The sequence below is a fragment of the Hemicordylus capensis genome, chromosome 4 (assembly GCF_027244095.1).
Source record: "Hemicordylus capensis ecotype Gifberg chromosome 4, rHemCap1.1.pri, whole genome shotgun sequence".
Taxonomy (NCBI): Eukaryota; Metazoa; Chordata; class Lepidosauria; order Squamata; family Cordylidae; genus Hemicordylus; species Hemicordylus capensis.
The window spans coordinates 240,579,662-240,600,548 of NC_069660.1; the positions used below are offsets into that span (position 1 = coordinate 240,579,662).

A 20,887-nucleotide genomic window follows, 5' to 3' on the forward strand; every position below is an offset into this window, starting at 1 on the left:
GGGGTTTGCGAGAAGAACGGGCTTAGCCCGCTCTCCTCGCAGAAAACCCGTCAGTTGGCTGCAGGCGGCCGAATCAGCTGCCCACAAAACTGCCAGCTCCGTTACGGAGCCGGCAGGGGTTGGGGAGTTCGGGGGCTGCGTGGCCTCCGGAAGCTCCAGCATGCCCTGCGCAAGCACACAGGGCATGCTGGAGAGACCCCCGAGCCAGAAGGCTGCATTTAGCTTCCCTGCTGGGGGTCTCCTTGTGAGTTGCTGTGGTGCGGAACTGTGCCGCGGCAACTCACTATTTAAAAAACTGGGTTAGTGGAGAGCTCGCTCCGCTAACCTTTGCTAAGGGTAGGGGGAAACAGTGGGGTTTGTTGCCAGGAGCTGTGCGGTTCCTGTCACAGCAAACAATCAACAAAAAGCTGGCTAGGCTCCCTTTGCCCGCTTTTTGTTGATCGTATGAATCGCCTCACTGTGTGGAAACAAGGTAGGAGGAAAAGCTACCCATGTTTCACACAGTCACTTCTATCCAGGTTTTCCTCCTATATTGCTCCCACACAACCAAAAATTGGCAGCACACACAAATCCCAAACCCGGGTAGAACATAGTTTTTGATTCTGTGAATGACTTCTATGTCACCTTTGCTTGGCCCTGCCCATTTATTAGGATAAACAATAAGACTCTTCACACGATCAGTGGGCAGAGCCAAAAGGGTTTCAGCAGGGAGAGCAGGCTTGACCCACTCTCCCCAAGAGGATCATGCACCCTTCCTCGGGCAAGCGAATCGCCCGCCCAGTTGAGTGGCTGCTTGGCTCTGGTGCTCCTGCACCTGTCCGCAGCTCACCTGGCAGCTCCGGGGATTAGGCAAAGGGAAGCGCCACCGCGTGGGGCCCTGCCCCCCCAAGCCCCAGTAATGCACTGTGTGAATGTGCAGAGCATTCCTGGGATCCCCCTCCCCCCATCCCCAAGTGTGTCTGCCATGGCTGCAAGCAGCCGTGGCTGACAGATAATTGTTAAAATGGGGTTAATGGAGTTTTTGCTCTGTTGACCTCATTTAAGAGGGATGGTATTTAGGTGGGCTTGCCACCATGGAGCTGCGAGCCCAGTGGTTCTCTTGAGCAAGCAAAACTGGGCTACAGGAGCCTGGCCCGGTTTTGCTTGCTCATGAGAATAGCTTCAATATTTGCTCATAGTAATAGGGGACATACTTTGTTCGCAACCCTCCTCCCATGGTCCTTGTTAAATATGCTGACTGATGCTTGCCAACAGAAAAATCTAAAACATTTATCTGCTCTCTTAAGCAATTAGCATCATATGGAAAGCAGCTGGACTTGTATGGGATTTTTTTAATATTCCAATGGTTTGAAACAAAACACAAACCAAACTTATCCATAAGAAAACCTGCTCCAATGAAATAAGTTTTCAAATTTCTTTTCTCATAACTCAGTTGGACGGCAATCATTTATCGCCGTGATCCAAAAGAATAGTTTATGCTCATAAAAGTTTTGATAAAAATCATAGTAGTGCAATACTGCTATTGAAACTACTTAACTTGAAATTACTATTTCACTACTATTACTATTACACTTTTCCCTTCCAAGAAGGTAAGCACTTCTTCTCCTCTCCAAATCTATCTGCAATTGTCAGGTTTTTGTTACACTCACTTTCATGTAATGTGTAGTTAGGCCTACAAGAGAAAGTAACAAAAAGAAGTCCCTGAAACCCACAACTTCAGGTCTAATCTTGTGCATTCCACAACAGCCACTTTACATCAACCTGTGATTACTGGGAAATGCTAACATTATCCTTTCCCCACAGATTGGTACAATTATCTGTAAGTGCATTTCCCCCTCTCCACCAATATTCCACTTAATATCACAAGATTACAATATGCTGGACTTAGCGACAATTTTCAGTGAAGCAAGCATTTTACCTACATACAGGAAAGTTAGCAAATGATAACCCCGTACTTCCTCAACTTTTGCAAGAAAAAGCTGCTGAGCAGAGCTTTGAAAGAGTGCCCGAAAGAGGAGGATCAAAGAAGGAGAATCTAACACAAGTGATAAGTTAACAAGTTTCAGATGGGATTGCTGGCATTGCAACACACTTGCCTAATTGCAGTTACAGCACCAGTAAATCAGTCGTCATAATTGTAGGCAAGATTTTCCAGGCATTCTGCAGCACTGATTAGCAAAACATGAGAGAATCTTCCCTAGGGAGGCTTGGGCAGTTGCTTGGCCAGATGTAGATTCTTTCCAAAGAACATTAGTAAGGTAGCCTTAGTGAAATGGAATACTCCTTTAATTTGTTCAGTACGGAGAAACTCCAGAGCCAAACTCCATGGGATCTTTGGACTGGTCACCCACTTCCTTTCTATAATGGTTTGGAAAGGAAGGAGAAAAGAACATAATTAGGGTTACCCCATTTGTTCCACAAAGAACAGTGTGAGATACGTTAGATGAGAGAATGTGACTGGCAAGGGATCACCCATTAATCTTCAGAGCTAATGGATGCATGTCCCTTGTCCACCCCTAAACTAGTGGCCTGGTTCAAACATAATGCTAAACCATGGTTTAATGCAATAAGAACAAAGCATGGAGGCTCTTCTCATGATTACTGAGAAAAGCCTCTATGGGGTTAGCGGGGAGAGGGGGCTTAGCCCACTCTCCCCGCACACGAGCAGCAGTCTGCTCTGGGCGGCCGCAGCAGCTGCCCACATGACTGCCGGCTCCGTCACTGAGCCGGCCCGGGCAGGGGAGTTCACGGGCCACGCTGCCCCCGGAAGCTCCAGCATGCCCTGAGTGAGCTTGCAGGGCATGCTGGAGAGACCCCCAAGCTGGGAGGCGGCTTTTCAGCCTCCAGGTCAGGGGTCTCCTCGTGAGTAGCTGCAGCTACTCATGATTTAAAAAAAACAGGTTTGCGGAGCACTCACTCTGCAAACCTGGTTTAAGGGGAGGGATAGTTTGGCAGGTTAACTGCCTGGAGGCTACCGGGCTTGCCTTTGAGCCTGGTGGTTCTCAGGGTCAGGAGAACTTGGGCTAGGCTCCCCTAGCCCAATTTCTCCTGATCGTGGGAATAGCCTCATGGGGAGCCTGGAGCTTGTGAGTTCCCCCTCCTCAGTCTTCCTTTGCATGTGAGAGAAAGAGAGTGAAAGCGTCTCCTTTCCGTTTCCTTTTACATAAAAACTTGAGGAAATTCTTCTAACTCAGTTAACAAACCAGGATACCAAGCCACAGATTGATCCTGTACTGTGAAACTATTGATCTTGTACTGTTAAAACTATTTTTAAAAACAATTAAAACTAATTTATAGTTAGAGCAAAAAACACAGTTTCATGGAACTGTGGAAGAAGAAACTGCAGTTCTGTCAAAAGTTTTCAGTCCTTTTCTTGTGTACCCAAAATATGAGAGGGAAGGGTGAGTATGTGAAGCCAAGACTCTCTGGGAATCATTTGTAATCATCTAAACCAGTGTCCTTCACTGTGAAACCTGGGAGCAAGTGGCAGCCCCCATCAGCTCTAAGGGCAGCTGCCTGACTAATTGTTTACTGGCCCTGCACAAAGCTTCAGCCAAAGCTAGATATTCTACACATTTCCTTGGCACCATAGAGTGACGAACATTCCTACTGTACAGTGTTGCACTTTGCCCAGCATCGGTGGGGCTCTCTTAAGGGAAACAGAGGCCTCTTGAGCCCTGCACCATTTTGGAAGGCATGAACAGAATGCTAGGAAATGTAGCCCTTCCCAGCGCTTTCCCATAGAGCTCTTGAGAGTGGACTCAGTTTCTCTTAGAGAGCCCTCTCAGCACTGAGAATAGAGCAGTACCGTCTGGAGGTCAGCACAGAGAAATGGTTCTCACATTGAAGGGTGCTTTGTTTTGTTTTGTTTGCCAAAGTTACTCTCACTTGAAAATTAGATCACTGTTTTTAAAAAAATGCTTTTTATTATATAGAAAGGTAAGAAAAAGGTTACACCTCTGAGCCACCAACTTGTCCAATAACACATAATATGATATAACACATGTTCATACCCATGTATGTGCTACGTACTTTCATACTTATCATAGTTAATTGTTTACATACAGAACTAATGCAAAAATAAACTAAATCTTGCCATCAATAACTTTCTAACATACCTAGTTGACATAAAGAAGAAAATTATAAGAAAAAGAGAAAACAATAATTGAACAACTCCCACCAGACCTGTCAGTCAGCTAATACCTAGATAATAATCTTGTCTTGGGGAAAATAATAATTTGAATATAAGTAGGAGAGGGAGAGAAAAGGGATCAGATTATTTAAGAATAGAGACCAATATTACTAAAATAAAAATGTTAGTTATTTTGAATATTATTTTAAATTACATCCACAATTTTCTATGTTCTGGTTAAATTTCCTGTAAACGAAACATATTCAGAACTTTAATGTATGTTACTAATTGGGCGGTTACCTACTTCCAAAGGTGAACCAAAAAGGAACAACCATTTGAAAGGTAAAAATACTACTTCCAGCTGAGACTTCTGTAATGCCTCTGTGGTGATGGAACTGAATCTAACAGCAACACTTCTAAGAACATCAAAAGGATCCTTTTGTAACAAAAAAACCAAACATATATTTATAGATACTCTTCCATAATATAACTTCTCCCTTAAAATTCTTTGAAAAATGAGTTACAGATTTACTTGTATTAATAAGTAAATAAGTTGTATTAATGATCTCTTTCAGCTTCTGCCTTCGAGAAGGAGGTATAGGGTCTTAAAGACCAGGACCAGCCGCTTGAGGAGTAGCTTCTACCCAAAAGCGGTCTCAGCTTTGAACGCAGCAAAACACAGCTTCTGAGGGGTTTTTTGTATTTAGTTTTTAGAGTTTTTTAGTGGGTTTTTAGTGGGTTGATGGGAGGGGGGCGTATGGGTATATGTTTAGATTATTCTTGTTAGGTCCTGTAGTAGTGGTTGTAGATTCTTTTCAATCTCATTGTTCTGCACAGGACAATGACAATAAAGATCTATCTATCTATCTATCTATCTATCTATCTATCTATCTATCTATCTAAATCTATAGCCTTTCATATACTTCAAATAAAAAGAAAGAAAGAGGGAAACAAACCAAGCAAACAAACAAACAAGGGGAGAGAGAAAGGAGGGACAAAACAAAACAAAACTCAGCAAGCCCTCATGGAACAGACTTTCTCAGAAAGTTTAAAAATATAAATTAAAAATATTATTAATATATTGTAACAACAATAATTAATATTATCAGTTATTATCAATTATCAGTACCGATAATTGTTTATTATAATATCAGCATTAGTGTGTTGTTTAGATGTTATTGTTTAGGAGAGGAGAGCTGGTCTTCTGGTAGCAAGCATGACTTATCCCTTTAGCTAAGCAGGGTCTGCCCCGGTTGCATATGAATGGGAGACTTAATGTGTGAGCACTGTAAGATATTCGCCTTAGGGGATGGAGCCACCCTGGGAAGAGCAGAAGGTTCCAAGTTCCCTTCCTGGCATCTCCAAGGTAGGGCCAAGAGAGATTCCCGCCTACAACTTGGGAGAAGCCGCTGCCAGTCTGTGTAGACAATACTGAGCTAGATGGACCTATAGTCTGACTCAGTATATGGCAGCTTCCTACTTTCCTATGATGATTGCCAGATCTGAGTCATTGGATACCAGTTACTGATAAGGTACGCCTAAACGTCTATATTCATGATTTGAATACACACATTTTCAAAAGCAAGAACACTCATGATCTTTAGGTTTGACCACATTTAAAAGAAAAATAAATATATGGAAAAAACTGAATCAACCCCCAGCAATTTCAGCTAGACTGTCTCTGATATCTGGACTGAAAGTGCCAAGAAACTATTATTTAGAAAAAGGCTTTAAGATAATTTTCATACAAATGAAAATAGATAAGGTAGTGCCTTTGGAAACTGAAATCTGTATGCTACTCTGCAGATATGGGAAGGGTGGAAGCCAACAAGTCTGGACTTCCTCATCAGCATGTGTCTACACTGATTATTCTACTTCTAATAATGATTGAGCTTCTAATGGTGTTTGGAAAGTAGATCCAGGTCTGTTTCCTACTACATGGAGTCAACAAGTTCTTGCCCTCCTATTCAGGTTATTATATAAGCAGATTTGTGGAACTGCCTGGTTTGCTAGCCAGAACTAATGTGTGAATTGGAGAGTAATATATTTGAGTGCATTGATCTTCACTATTTTGGTTCCACAAGAACAAAACAAATACACCGTCAAGGTGAGAGCCATTTCCACTCTGCTGACCTCTGCGCAGTGCTGTGTCTTCCGTAGCAAGTTAAGCATTATTCCCCTACACACAAATATGGGTTCCCTTACACACACGGGCACAAACAGTAACTGAACTCATGAGAATGTAAGAATATAAGACAGGAGCGAGCGCTATGCAAACCTGGTTTTTTAAATCATGAGTAGCCAGGGTGCGGCTTCACGCTGAGCCTACTCATGAGTAGACCCCCAGAGGGGAGGCAAAAAGCCGCCTCCCAGCTCCAGGGGTCTCCCCAGTATACCCTGCGCACTTGCTCAGGGCATACTGGGGCTTCCGGGGGCCACGTGGCCCCCGAGTTCCCCAGCCCCCGCCGGCTCCATCTCGGAGCCGACAATCATGTGAGTGGCTGATCCAGCCGCCTAGGGCTCCCTCCCCGCTCGTGAGTGGGGAGAGCGGGCTTAGGCCGCTCTTCCCGCTCACTGCCCCAAACTGGGTCTCATGGACCGTGAGACCCAGTCCAGTATCTAGGGTCATGCTTTCTATTTTTCAATATACCTCCGATTTTTATCACCTAGCACATAGAAAGTCAGAATCTGCTACATATGCTCACTGTCTCTAGTATAGCTACAGATATGCAATAAGAAAATAATCATACAGCAAACAATGCAACCACGATTATTAGAAATACAACTGAGAAACAACATTGGGTTAGGCCCCAGTTCACAGGGAATCAGTCCCTGTCCGCTGAATAAAGTTTTGTTAAGCAATTTATACAAATTAAGAAAGTTTCTTAGTACTTTTCAGACTGCATGTAGCTTTCAACATTAATGCTGAAACAAACATCCCCCCTTTAAAAAAAAAAAACAGCATTAGATTCTTCATGGAAGTCTACCTCATTTCAGTCTAATTAAAAAATACTGAAACGTGTTATTGAAGATCACTTCATGTTAAAATGCTTAGATCCATCCAGGGGCGTAGCAAGGTTGGAGTGGGCCCAGAGGGAAGATTTTAAAATGGTCCCCCCTCACTGAAGCTCAGTTCATTAAGTAAAGAAATCTTAAATGAGGCTGAATAGTGGTAACAAAAAGCATAGTAAAATTTATAAAACTTATGTGCCACAATAGAACATCATCCTAAATTATTTTTAAAAAGGTTTTGTAAATTATGGACGCTGCAAGTCATTTAATGGTAATAGAGAAAGACATGCGGTTTTGGTAGCTCCAGGTCTTAACACTCACATCAATTTCGGAGGATGAGTACAACTGAAGGAAGCCCGGGCGGGTATGCAGCTGGGGAAGTCAGTCATGTGACTTGCCTCTGGGTGGGCCCCCAAGGCAGTGGGTCCCCAGACAACTGTCTCCCCTTGCCCTATTACAGTTATGCCCCTGGATCTATCTACATGCAAACCTTCTTTACATGCCCTTCACACATTAGGTTTCATTGGTTTTGTGCAGCCTCTTAATAGATACTAAGCGCTCACCTTAACACACCCAAACTGATGATAATAATTACATTGAATAAAAGTATACTGCATGGATATGACCATTTAGTTAAAGAGCTAACAATTGTTCCTCACTACAGCCAATGTTGCTAGTGTCCAGAGACATGCACTGAATGACCATCATTTGCTGTGCGCATCTTTAAAAATGTTTCCAATTTTTAAATGAAGCTATAAAATATAGAGAACAGTTGGGGTGTTTTTTTGCATACTGGCATTCAAATCCATTTGACACCTGCTATTATAAGTTCCATGTTTGCTCATCTCTTACATTCAAAAACAATGACTGATATCCAAACTAACAAAGAGAGGGTGCTCATGTGATTGGGGTGGGTAATTTTTACCAAGCTCGCCTTCCCTTTGAAGCACTGTGTTCCACTTGGAAATGTGTCCCTGAGGGACTATCAGGGGATATTTTCAGGCAGCACAGAGTGTTTCAGAGGGAAGGAGAGATTCATAAAAATCACACACACATAGGCACATCCCCCCGCTGCCAGTCTGGAATGCAGCATGCTGCACACATGCTTCATTAGTCTGGAAGTCAGTCATTATTGTCAATGGAACTACCGGTAGTAAAATAAATCCATTTTCATCCTAAACATCCTTCAGATGCAAAGTAAATGGTTTCTTCCCAGCACTGCAATCAAAGCATGATCCATAAGATACAATATCAACTGATTTTGTTAAAAGGAGTTCTGGTTTCAGCCTCTTCTCTCTCTTTATAGGACTTAAAATCAGCAGGAGCAAAACCACGTATTCAAAAATCAGTATAGTGAAAAGCAAAAAAACCCATAACCGTCGTGTCAAAAATACAGTATTTATCCAAAATGTAACCACCTCTTTCTACATCCTCATCCAAAACATGTGTTTAACACAGAAACGTGGTTATGTACACACAAAAGCTGTTTTGTTATCTATCTATGTTGATTCAACAAAAGTGAAGAGCGGTTCTATCACCACACAGCAAACACGACTGACTACAAAGTGACAAGAAGAGACAACAAGGGTAACTCACACATGATTTTGCATCCGTCTTCACCGTCTTTAAAATAATTCCCACAAGGATATTGATGAAGATATTTTTGTCATTATTTTTGTTCATTCTGCATGATACCTTGAGCTTCACTTCATTATATTAGTTTTTACCTAATCAAGCACAAACAGATGAACAGAACTTCAGATGCACAGCACTGTGAGAAACACATAAGGAAGTATTGTTTTTTAAAAATCCCTTTATTAGCCAGTGGTTCCAGTGATGCAATCAGAAAAAGGAAGGAAGACCTGTGTCGCTTCATTGTTTTATTTGAAGTTTTGGTCCAAGGTTAACATGTGATAACATTTCCATTTGTAAAAATCACTTTTTGAGGTAGCTCCAAAGAAAAGACCAAACATTTTATTATGTTAAGAAAAGTAAAGGAAAGGGGCTTCTGGACATGTCAGGACCTGTGAAAGATTATGTAAACAACAGTATGGTCATTATCTTGGGTAGCATTGGGTAGTACGCATAAGCCAGCGCAAGCACACAGAAGCCATTTGTAGAGGGTAAACTGGGGGTAAAATAAGCGTGTAGTGGAGTGATTGTCTCTCCTGATTCTGTTCCTAACTGCCATGTGTTAATGGGCTCTTCTGCACAGAGCCTCTGCATGTACAGATAACATACATGGACACTACATCTCTGCATGATCAGTCCCCTGCATTTTTGCATAGTACAGGTTGTGTAGATACGAGTCTCTTCTGTGTGTAGTGCTCTATGCAACTGGGTGTGCTGAGAAAAAAATCAATGTGCTGAGTACAAATCAATGTGCTGAGGCTGGAGATGGAGCCTGCCCATCTGATTCCAATCAACCCTAATATCTATTGATTGTACTCAGAATTTTAGTTACTTGTCCAGTACTATTGATTTAGGTGTTATACAATGGAAAGCTATGGAATATGTTACACAGATGATGGTTCCATTAACAACTTACATCCATGTAACTGTAAAATGCTATTTGACTGAACAGTAGATTTAAAATAATATGGGCATTGTTAATGTACATAAAAAACTAAAAAGACTGAGACCAAATCCAGATAAGATGGAGGTACTTATTGTGTGGGGCCCAGAACATGGGAGATTATTTTGATATGCCAGTTCTGGATGGGGTCACACTTCCCCAGAAGGAACAGGTACACAGTCTGGGGGTGCTTCTGGATCCTAACCTCTCCCTAGCATCCCAGGTTGAGGCGGTGGCCAGAGGTGCTTTCTATCAACTTCAGCTGATACACTTGGTTACACAGAAAAGTGGTTATTTAAATAGGTTTACATATTTTTCTACAGTTCAATAAATGCTTCAAAAGTAACATTAAAAGATACATGGCTAACATATCAAAAGGTTGTGTCTGTTTTTTGAGATAAACAACTTCAGCACAGTGGTAAATTTGCTGGTAACCTCCAGACTTGACTACTGCAATGTGCTCTATGTGGGGCTGCCTTTGCACATAGTCCAGAAACTGCAGTTGGTACAGAATGAGGCAGCCAGGTTGGTCTCTGGGTCATCTCGGAGAGACCACATTACTCCTGTACTGAAAGAACTACACTGGCTGCCAATAAGTTTCCAGGCAAAATACAAGGTGCTGGTTATAATCTATAAAGCCCTAAACCGCGTAGGCCCCGGGTATTAAAGATAACTTCTGCATGAACTCCACCGCCCATTAAGATCATCACGAGAGGTTCATATGCAGTTGCCACCAGCTTGTAAAAACAGCCCTTCTAGATCAGGCCCAAGGTCTATCTAGTCCAGCATCCTGTTTCACATGGTGGCCCACAAGATTATTATTTATTATTTATTATTTGTTCAATTTCTATACAGGGTGGTTTACACAGAGAAATAATAAATAAATAAGATGGATCCCTGTCCCCAAAGGGCTCACAAACTAAAAGAAACACAAGATAGACGCCAGCAACAGTCACTGGAGGTACTGTGCTGGAGGTGTATAGGGCCATTTACTCTCCCCCTGCTAAATAAAGAGAATCACCACTAGGGATGTACACAAATGGTCTTTGGCACCAGCGGGGGTGGTTTAAGGGTGGGGGAGGATGTACTCACCCCCACCACCACATTTCCCCTGCCGGCGCTCTGTAAATTTCAAGCCCCTCGGGGCGGCAGCGTTCCTCCCTGCCACCCCGTTCCCCCCGTCAGCCGGAAGTTGCCGGAAGTTGCGAGCGTGCGTGCACGCCTCTGAGACTAGAGATGGCCCACAGCCACCAGACTAGTAGTCATTAATAGACCTGTCCTCCATGAATTTAAGCCCCTTTAAAAGCCATCCAAACTGGTGGCCATCAACACATCCCATGGCAAAAAATTCCATAAGTTATGGTCTGTGTGAAAAAGTACTTTTTCTTGTCAGTCCTAAATTTCCCAACCTTCAGTTTCATGGGATGACCCCTGGTTCTAGTGTTGTGTATGTGTGAGAGAAAATTCTCTCTGTCCACCCTCTCCACTGCATGCCTAATTGTATACACCTCAGTCATGTCTCCCCTTAGTCACCTCTTTTAAAAGGTAAAGAGCCCTAGATGCTGTAGCCTAGTCTCATAAGGAAGGTGCTCCAGGCCCCTGATCATCTTGGTTGCCCTCTTCTGCACCTTTTCTAGTTCTACAATATCCTTCTTAAGGTACGGTGACCAAAGCTGTACACATTACTCCAGTTGTGGCCATACCATAGATTTGTAAAAGGGCATTGTATTAGCATTTTTATTTTCAATCCCTAATGAGTCCTAGCATGGAATTAGCCTTTCTCACAGCTGCCACTCACTGAGTCGACACTTTGAATGAGCTATCCACAACAACCCCAAGATCTCTCTCCTGGTCAGTCACCAACAGCTCAGATCCCGTCAGCATATATGTGAAGTTGTGGGGGGAGGGGGTTGCCCCAATATGCATCACTTTACACTTGTTTACGCTGAACCTCATTTGCCATTTTGTCGACCACTCCACCAGTTTAGAGAGATCTTTTTGCAGCTCCTCACAATCTATTTTGGATTTCACTATCCTAAATAGTTTAGTGTCATTTGCAGAAGCCATTCTCCTTCAGCAAGGCCTTTTCTTCTATATGTTTAACAATATAGATAACAATGTAGTAGATAACCTGTCTTCATTGATGTAGTTAAGCAGAAGTTCCTCATTTTGACTGCAAATGATGATTTCTGTGAGATCATGGTAGAATCACCTGAAAGGTCCCATTATTGAAGAACATCGTTAATGCCTTGTCAGATGAGAGCCAGCGTGGTGTGGTGGTTAGAGTGCTGGACTAGGACCAGGGAGACCTGGGTTCAAATCCCCATTCAGCCATTATACTTGCTGGGTGACTCTGGGCCAGTCACTTCTCTCTCAGCCTAACCTACTTCACAGGGTTGTTGTGAGGAGAAACCTAAGTATGTAGTACATCGCTCTGGGCTCCTTGGAGGAAGAGCAGGATATAAAATGTAAAATAATATTAATAAATAATAATAATTTTAGCCACTGAAGAAGGTAAAGCCTATGTCTGCGGACCTAGGCTTTATGTATGCTTTCCATAAATTTACCCAGCACCGAAGTTAAACTGACCGACCTATAATTTCCCAGATCTCCCCTGGATTCCTTTATGAAAATTGGAGTTACATACATTGGCTGATTTCCAGTCCTCTGGTGCAGAGCCGGACAAGTTACATATTTTTTTGCTAGGAGATCAGCAATTTCACATTTGAGTTCTTTTAGAACTCTTGCGTGGATGCCATCTGGCCCTGGCAATTTGTTAATTTTTTAGTTTTTCAGGACAGTTTAGAACATCTTCCCTTGACACCTCAAATTCACCCAGGTCTGCAGCCTGGAAAGCTCAATTCCAGAGAGGGTATATGGTCAGTATATTCTGCCATGAAGACAGATGCAAAGAACTCATTCAGCTTTTCTGCAATCTCCTTATCGTCCTTAATTATTCCTTTCATGCCATCATCATCTAAAAGACCAGCCACCTCCCAGACAGGTTTTCTACTTCTGCTATATTTAAAGAAGTTTTTTGTTATTCCCCTTGACACTTCGCAGAACTTCTAAATTGGTGACTCTATCTGCCCAGGATATTTTCAACATTCTTTGATACAGCATGTGTCAAAAGGCTCAAGCCTCTTACACACATCTTTGGTGAGCATCCAATTTTCCATTCCATAAAGCAAGACTGAGAAAATTACACTTAGATGTGGTTCCCACGATCAGTGGGAGCCGCCTGGGGAGGGTTAGCGGGGAGAGGGGCTTAGCCACACAAGCAGGCAGTCTGCCCCGGGCAGCCAAAGCAGCCGGCCACATGACTGCTGGCTCCGTTACAGAGCCGGTGGGGGCTGGGGGGATCGGGGTGCAGGGCATGCTGGAGAGGAACCCCCCCCCAAGCCAGAAGGCTGCTTTTAAGCCTCCTGGTTGGAGGTCTACTCGTGAGTTACTGTGGCGCGGAGCCGCACCATGGCGGCTCATGATCAAAAAACCAGGTTAGCGGAGTGCTTGCTCCACTAACCTTGGCTAAGGGGAGGGTTGTTTAAGCGAGTGACTCACTTTCATGAGACCGGGCTCGGCGGCGAGACTGGTGGTTCTCATGGTCATGCAAAATTGGGCTAGGCTAGGGAATTGCAACAAGTAACTCTAATAGCATAACTTCAGCATCCATCTGAAGTTCAAGTCCAGTCTTTTCTTTGAATGCAGAGAGCGTGGGAGTGGGGGGGTGGGGGGAGCAGCATAGACAATTCTTCCAAGCAGCACTTTGTCAAAATTAATGGTATTTAGAGGTTCTTAGCTTTGGCTGGATTGTGCTCATTGCCATCAGGTTTCGACATCAGTGGTCCCTAAGTGCTTACATCAAGGATTCCTAAACATACACCAATATATTTTTCTGTGTCCAAGACTTCCCTGTGCTTTTTTCATGACCTAAAGCTTTTGGAATTCCGCCAACCTCAGTATTTGTGCTATTGCCAACAGCCACTGCAGCAAAACCACAAGCAAGCATAATGCAAGGAAAATGAACATTTTTTCCCTTCTTGTTCTGTAAGAATAAATTCTGGGAACCATGCATGCCCTAGCAACTCTAATATTCAACACATTCAATCTCAATCAAAATCAGTAAGCAACCATTTCTTTTTACAAAGACCTACTGATAACAGTATGGGTCCTGGATACCTGAAGGACCACCTTCTCCTGAGGGGTTCTGTCCGCTTGACAAGATAATCAGAGGGGGCTCTGCACCGTGTGCCAACAGGGGAAAGGGCTTGGTTGTGTCGAGAGCACGGGGCAGGACCTTTTCAGTCACTGCCCCCCCCCGGTTTTGGAATGCTCTCCCAGCTGGCATCTGCTACTCAGCTTCCTTCACAGTTTTTAGAAAACAAGTAAAAATGTGGCTCTTCACCCATATGAGAGTATAGTTTTTACTGCTGCTGCTTTGTGCTTTTTGTGTTACTGTTTTATATAGGTTTTTAAACTTTTATGTACGTATGTATGTATTTTATTTCTATACTGACCTTCCAAAAATGACTCAGGGCAGTTTACGTTAAAACAAAAAAATTAAAATCAATTAACAATTAAAAACAGAGACTATAAAACACCATAAAACAATTAACAATTAAAACATTCAGCACAGTTTAAAAACCCTGGCAAACCAGGTTACAGCAGATTAAAAACATTTACAATTGAAAAACCCTGGAAGGCCAGGCCAAACAGATAGATTTTGAGGGCTCTCCTGAAGACCAATAATGAATTCAGATTATGGATTTCTGCAAGGAGTGCATTCCACAGCCCAGGAGAAGCTACAGAGAAGGTCTGCCTTTTAAATAGAGCGATATTATTCTTATATTTGTGTTCAATATCTGTACTTTTTATATTTTGTATTTGAATTGTGCATTGTTTTAATTGTATTGTAAACTGCTTTGGGATTATTTTAATGAAAAGCAGTATAGAAATAAGAATAAATAAAATAAAACAAATAAATAAAATACCATCAAGTGGCAGAAAAACATGAACAGAACAATATCACCCATCTCTAATAATTCAGATGTTTCCGTGCCCTGACTTTAATACTTCTGTTTGATATTATTGGGACTTTTATGTTTAAATATCTATAATAAATGCATTGCAAAAGGATAAATAGATATAACTGTCCAGTCATGAATGATGTAAATCCCATTGAAAGCCTTCAGCACTGAATAATCAGAAACTGGCAATGGCCCATGCCTAGAACTCTTATATATCTCTGTAACAAATAGTATTTTTAGCTTCACAGATCTCCAATTTGATTCCTGCTCTGCACTATAGCAACTACTTAAAATGAAATCCATCTTCAGACTAATAGTTTATAACTACACCAGTACAAGGTTTACTGAAATAGTAGGAGTCAGTACCAACAGAGTGTTCGTTTGGGGGAATTAGATAAAATCCAATAAAAGCAAGTAATCCAGATCAGTATGTTTGCAAGCCCAAATCTCATTTTGGGTCTGATAAAAGACAAATTCTATCCTGGTGATAAAAATTCATCTAAGATAATCATGTAGGCTGTAATGTAATCCAGCCCCTCATCTACTGATGGAGTCAGGAATGTACTTGGTCAGCCTACACAGGCTTAGCTGCAGTTGGCAGGGTTGGCCTAAAATTCAAGCTGTTATTAGCAACACAAAATTCCTGAAATAATTTCAGTGGGCATTGCCCATGCCACAAAACTGCTGTGTAGCAATTTTTCATTTCAGTACCCAGTACATATTACCTGCTGTATTATGCTAATAGATCTGCTCCTTAGAGTTGAGTGAATGAGATCAATGCTTTGCAGTTTTGGATGTATGCATGCTATTACAAGCATAAGAAAAAAAATGATAACATCAATTATAACAATGCTGTTTACTTATTTGTATGATTTTGTTAATTAACATGCCTTTGCCACAACAGAGACCTTTTTGTAGAAAAAGTATATTAAAGGAAACACCTAAATATAGTCAGTTATAAGCTGTTCATGATGAACCAATTAGGCAACTGCTATATTAAAAAAGTGTTTCCTTTAATATACTTTTTCTACAAAAAGGTCTCTGTTGTGGCAAAGGCATGTTAATTAACAAAATCATACAAATAAGTAAACGGCATTGTTATAACTGATGTTATCTGATCATGAAAATAGGAACATAAGAAGAGTACTGGATCTAATTCAGTGTTCTGCAATCAACACAGAGAAGCTCTCAAACAGAGCATAAAGACCACAGTCCCCTACTCCTGCTTTTGCCTGCTCCCAGCACCTGAACACAGACTGTCTGCCTCTGAATCTACAAGTTCCATTCAGCTATCATAGCTATTAAGCAGGTGTCCTCACCCAGACCTCTGCACACACTCATCTGAACAGAGTTTATGTGTAAACTAGTTGACCGGGCGCATAGCATCTGCACCCCTAGTTCTCCCTGGCTACCCCCCCTTCAGCCCCTTCTCCTTAACTCTTCCCCCAGGTGTCTCTAACCACCGCCCACCCTCTTGCTTCTCTCCCCCCCTCTCCCCGCTTGTGGTTTCTGATGGGCTTGCTGGCCCGTTTGCTCCTGCTGCCGCTTCCTCACACTGGCGGCACGCAGTGCCCACCACGGCTGGTCCCGCCGCCGTCCGCCCACCCGTCCGCCATTTCCCTGGGCAGCAGCTCAACAGTCTCATGAATCCTGCCGCGCGTGAGCTCCACCGCCCAGCCAATCTGGCGCCTCGGCTTCCCAGCCAATCCACTGGGTTGCCGGGACGCATCCCCACAGAGGCACATCTACGGGGATTAATAATATAGATAGTTCATATGCATGTAGGAACTGTAATACATGAACTCTGTTTAGATGTTCTGATGAACACATGGACATTAGGGGTGGGCCAGTGGCAGAATCCTGAACTCCCATTTGTACATTTTGCACACCATATTGCATAGCAGGACTCAGTCCAAATGCTAACAAGACAGCTTGCGGTAGTGAATTCCATAACTTAATAATGTGTTATAAGGAATGTGACTTCCTGTTATCTGATACTGTATCTGAAATTATCCTGTCTACTAGTGGTGGAAGTGGAGCAAGTGGTAGAAGTTAGCCCTTTGTAGCTGATGAGGGAGAAGTACTTTTTCCTGCTGTCCTAAATCTATTGCTAATCCAATTCACTTGGGTGACCCTGGCCCACAAGTTGTGCAGTTTGATGGAGCTGATCTGCCCATGCTGCTGCAGTATTGCAGTGGCTCCATCCACAGTGCTGTGGGCTTCCAGTGTGCGCAGGTCTTTGAATGACCTGCCCACACTCTGGAAGCACTAGTTAGATCATAGACACATCACTGATGGTCAAGCAATGTGTTCCTGATCTGATTAGCACTTCTGGAGCATGGCTGGGTATTAAAAGTTGCAGTCTTGTGCAAATATCCCCAAACCACCATAGGACTTTATTGCAAGCCAACACCAGCAGCTCAGGTGGCTCAGCTCTGCCCTCTTAGCAACATATGGACCCCTGAGTTTTAGTGTTATGAAAGACCGAAAAAACTCTCTCTAATCATTTTCTGTACACCACACATCATTTTATTAAAAATGATGCCTGCTTTTATGAATCCCGTCCCCCCCCCCGTACTAAATCCTTAACATTTTTAGACTTTCTTTGTAAGGATAGTGCTCTAACCCCTTGATAATTATGGTTGTCCTTTTCTGCTCATTTCCTAACTCTACAATATCCCTTTTGAAATGAGATGACCAGAACTGCACTCAGTATTCCAAGCGCAGCCACACATGCAATAGTCTGTAATTTATTCCTATTGTTAGACAACCAGCCATCACTACAAAGATGAATTCCATTGGTGTGTGATTGGCTGGTTTATACAAATATATCTCATCAAATCACAGGAGAGAAACCAGGATTCCAGTGTCATCCCAGATCATGAAACTGGTCACATTTTAAACAAACATGTTTTCATTTTTGTTTTCATTTGGAAGTAAAAAAAATCAGTGCATTAGCAAATAAATACTATGTATTTGGAAAAGCGTGTTTAAATATTTATGTGCATCTTTCTTGTTTGCTACATGGCTATAAAACAATTTTCTGGAACTGTGAATATGCATAAGAAATAATCTGCATTTGGGCACATCTAGTATTGTATGCAAAGAGCAGGATGTTTTACAAGCCAAAAATTAATGTTTATAAACTTATTGGCTGATATTCTGACTAAATTACTCAATGGAACTCTCATTGAAATTAATACAAGTTAGTCATGACTAACTAGTCCTATTAATTTCAGTGGGACTTCCATTGAGTAATTTAGTCAAGTAGTTTAGTCAAAAACTGTCATAATTATCTGCATTCTGAACAATGTTCATATTTAACAAACTGAATTCTTAAGAGGCAGCAAACAGAAAAAGACATATTCTAGTTCTAAAAACTGATTTTCCCCAGTTAAAAAAAAAGTTGTCTTTTTGTGTGAAGAGAAAAATTGTGCAGACACATCTGCATGTATGCCACTTTAGTTTCTGCTGAGATGCAATGCTTCCTGGGAGAGATCAAGAATAGGAAATCAGGAATCCTTGCAATTCTTCTTCTATTCTTAGCCTCTCCCTTGCTCAGGAGAGTAGGTACAGGGCTGAGTAGGGCAAGAAAGGGCATGCTCCCATCAGCACAATACTGAGGCAAGATCACTCCCCAGGAACAATGGTGGGGTAGGGTGAAAGTAATGTGAACAGGCACATTACTTTGGGCCTTTTCAAGAACACTTCTCTTCTAACAAGCTCATGATAATATACTCCCTGCCGCCCCGCCCCGAGCAATGCCTGGATAGAATTGTCTTGAATCACACAATGAGGCAATAGATAATTAACTGCAGATTTGTTTGTGACTCTGCTCATTTTATAGTTCATATTGGTTTGGTTTAATTTTTTTTCTGCTTCACAATTGCAATGCATTTAATGCTGGCCTTGCTCCAGAAAGTCTTGTTTTTTAGAATTATACATATGAAATGATGATGAATGCCAAGAATCTATTAGGAAGGGAAAGCTGTCTTTGATAAAACGCAGATCAGTGCACACAGCTGCAGAATAAACCGAGTAATCTTTTTGGCTTTCTGACTTTAAAATGCAAATTCTTACATGTGCTACATTTAAAACAAGATCGGTTACTAAAACTGGGACGTAACTTGTATACGATTCCATTTTGTATGAGCTGCAACACTTAGAAGCTGTTCTCACCCACAGGCAAAACCGGGCTGAGGAAGCCAAGCCCGCGCGTGAGAACTGCCAGGAGCCATGCAGCTCCCAGTGACAGCATGGCAGCCAAAGAGCCCTGCCAGTTAGCCAGGGTTAAGGATGCAAGCACACCCTTAGCCCAGGCTAAATGATCGTGTGTCGGTGCCACACAGCTTCGCATGCTGCTGACACAGCAGCAGCCTCCCGACCAGTGCCAGGGGACACCCCATAATGCACTGTTCACTCACACAGTTCATTATGAGTGTTCTGGGGGGCCGGGGCGATGCATCTCAGCCCCTGACCGCCGATGCTGCCAGAGGAGGCAGCTCCACGCCTGGGCTCGCAATCTCCGCACCCAGCGCAGATGGAGGAATCACCTGCAGGGGAGGTAAGCTTTTCAAGGTTTCCTCCCCGTGCAGCCCGAGCCTTTTCTCACTGATTATGAGAAAGGGCTCTTTGTTATGTTTCTGCAAATAATATTAGGAGTTGCAAATGTGACAAAAGATTTTTTTCTATTAAAGATAATGACACTCCAGAAAGTCATTCTTGTAATATCTACCATACATTTTATGAATGTATGTTTATGGATGAAGTTTTTCACACCCAGCTTTTAGTTCAGAATGGAGGGATGCATTTACACATCGGACAAATTTACCCCCAAATCCCTGCAAGCTATCAGGGAGCACTTCACACACAATTTGGGTTTTTCATCGCATTTTAGAGTATATATCTAGGAGGATTTTTTAAAATCCATTTTTGCTTCGGTTTGGGGGGGCAACTTCAAACTCACAGTAAAGCCTCGGAGAAAACCCACAGTAAAGCCTGCTGTCTGGGAAAGCTCCAGGACAGATGTAAGCAGGAAATTTTCTTGGTATCCTGTTCGTGAGTATGTACGTGTGTGTGTTTCAGTACATATGTGCTAGTTTAATAGGGGTTCTTAATACTGGTATTTAATACTGGAAACTTAAACTCAATATTCAAACTGTAACACAAACAATCTGTTCTGGTAGCATTAAGATGAGAAGTAACCATATCATCCATCCATTCCACATGGCTTCTCTATTTCAAACATTATCAGTGCAACATGACATTGGACCGAACCACTCAGGAGTGAACATGCACAAGAATCTGTCTGACTGCTAGCAAAATCTCTGCTAATGCCTGTATACAGTTTCTGCATACCATCCTGAATGCATTGTCTCTCGTTACTTCCACGTCAATGTGTGGAAAAACACATTCGTTATTTCCTATCTTAATATTGCAGTCCATTTTATTCAAGGATAAAATTGCTCATTGTCTGACAGTGAAGGCCTTTTCTGATTATTGCTTGAAAATGCAGCACATATTAGTCATTGCAAGGTAATTGTGCCAGTTCATTTTCAATAAACATCGTACAATATCCAAACCTCATGAAATGAGGAGCTATAGATTTCATCAGGTTGATAGCTTATGGTTGCAGGAATAGCTGTCTGCTCCCTCTTTAAATAATCTACACATCCCTCAAGTATTATTTTTAAACTCAATATCCATCACTGGCCTGCTTCCCTGAGAACCAGAAACATGCAAGCTGTGTGCACACAGGCACTGTACATGCATCCAAGAATATTGCAAAAACGTTTGGCTGTTCACAACTTAATGTTAGCATGCTGCATTGGGAGCTAATCAGTGGGTTGAGAAAATATGTCTATGCACATTCGTGTACAGTACGAACATGTACAACACACCTGTATTAAAGATGTACAAAGTCTTAATCTGTGCAATCTGAGAACTATGTTTGGTTTTTTGGAGAATAGTAGGTGATATCCTGCACTTCTTCCAGTTTAAATGACATTTTTGCCCAAATAAGCACTGCCCACCATATGCTTCTGTTCTCTCTGTCATGTAGGGCTTCTCTTCTCCTGAGGCTCTGGGTGCAGAAGCTTCTGCAGCCCTCTTTCCTATGCTGCGTGGGAAATATCAAAAGAT

General features: G+C 42.3%; 1 protein-coding gene across 3 annotated transcripts in view; it reads right to left on the bottom strand.

The window, feature by feature from the left end:
* ARHGAP28 (Rho GTPase activating protein 28) overlaps positions 1–20,887 on the bottom strand; it is a 125,384-nt gene that overhangs the window by 77,171 nt on the left and 27,326 nt on the right. The window contains exon 1 of one of the 3 annotated variants that reach the window (XM_053250648.1): positions 8,741–8,833. The exons of the other annotated variants lie outside the window; for them this stretch is intronic. Within the exon in view, the coding sequence (XP_053106623.1) occupies positions 8,741–8,754 (14 nt within the window). The 5' untranslated portion in view covers positions 8,755–8,833. Of the gene's footprint in view, positions 1–8,740; positions 8,834–20,887 lie in introns of those variants that run through there. 3 annotated transcript variants of the gene reach the window in all.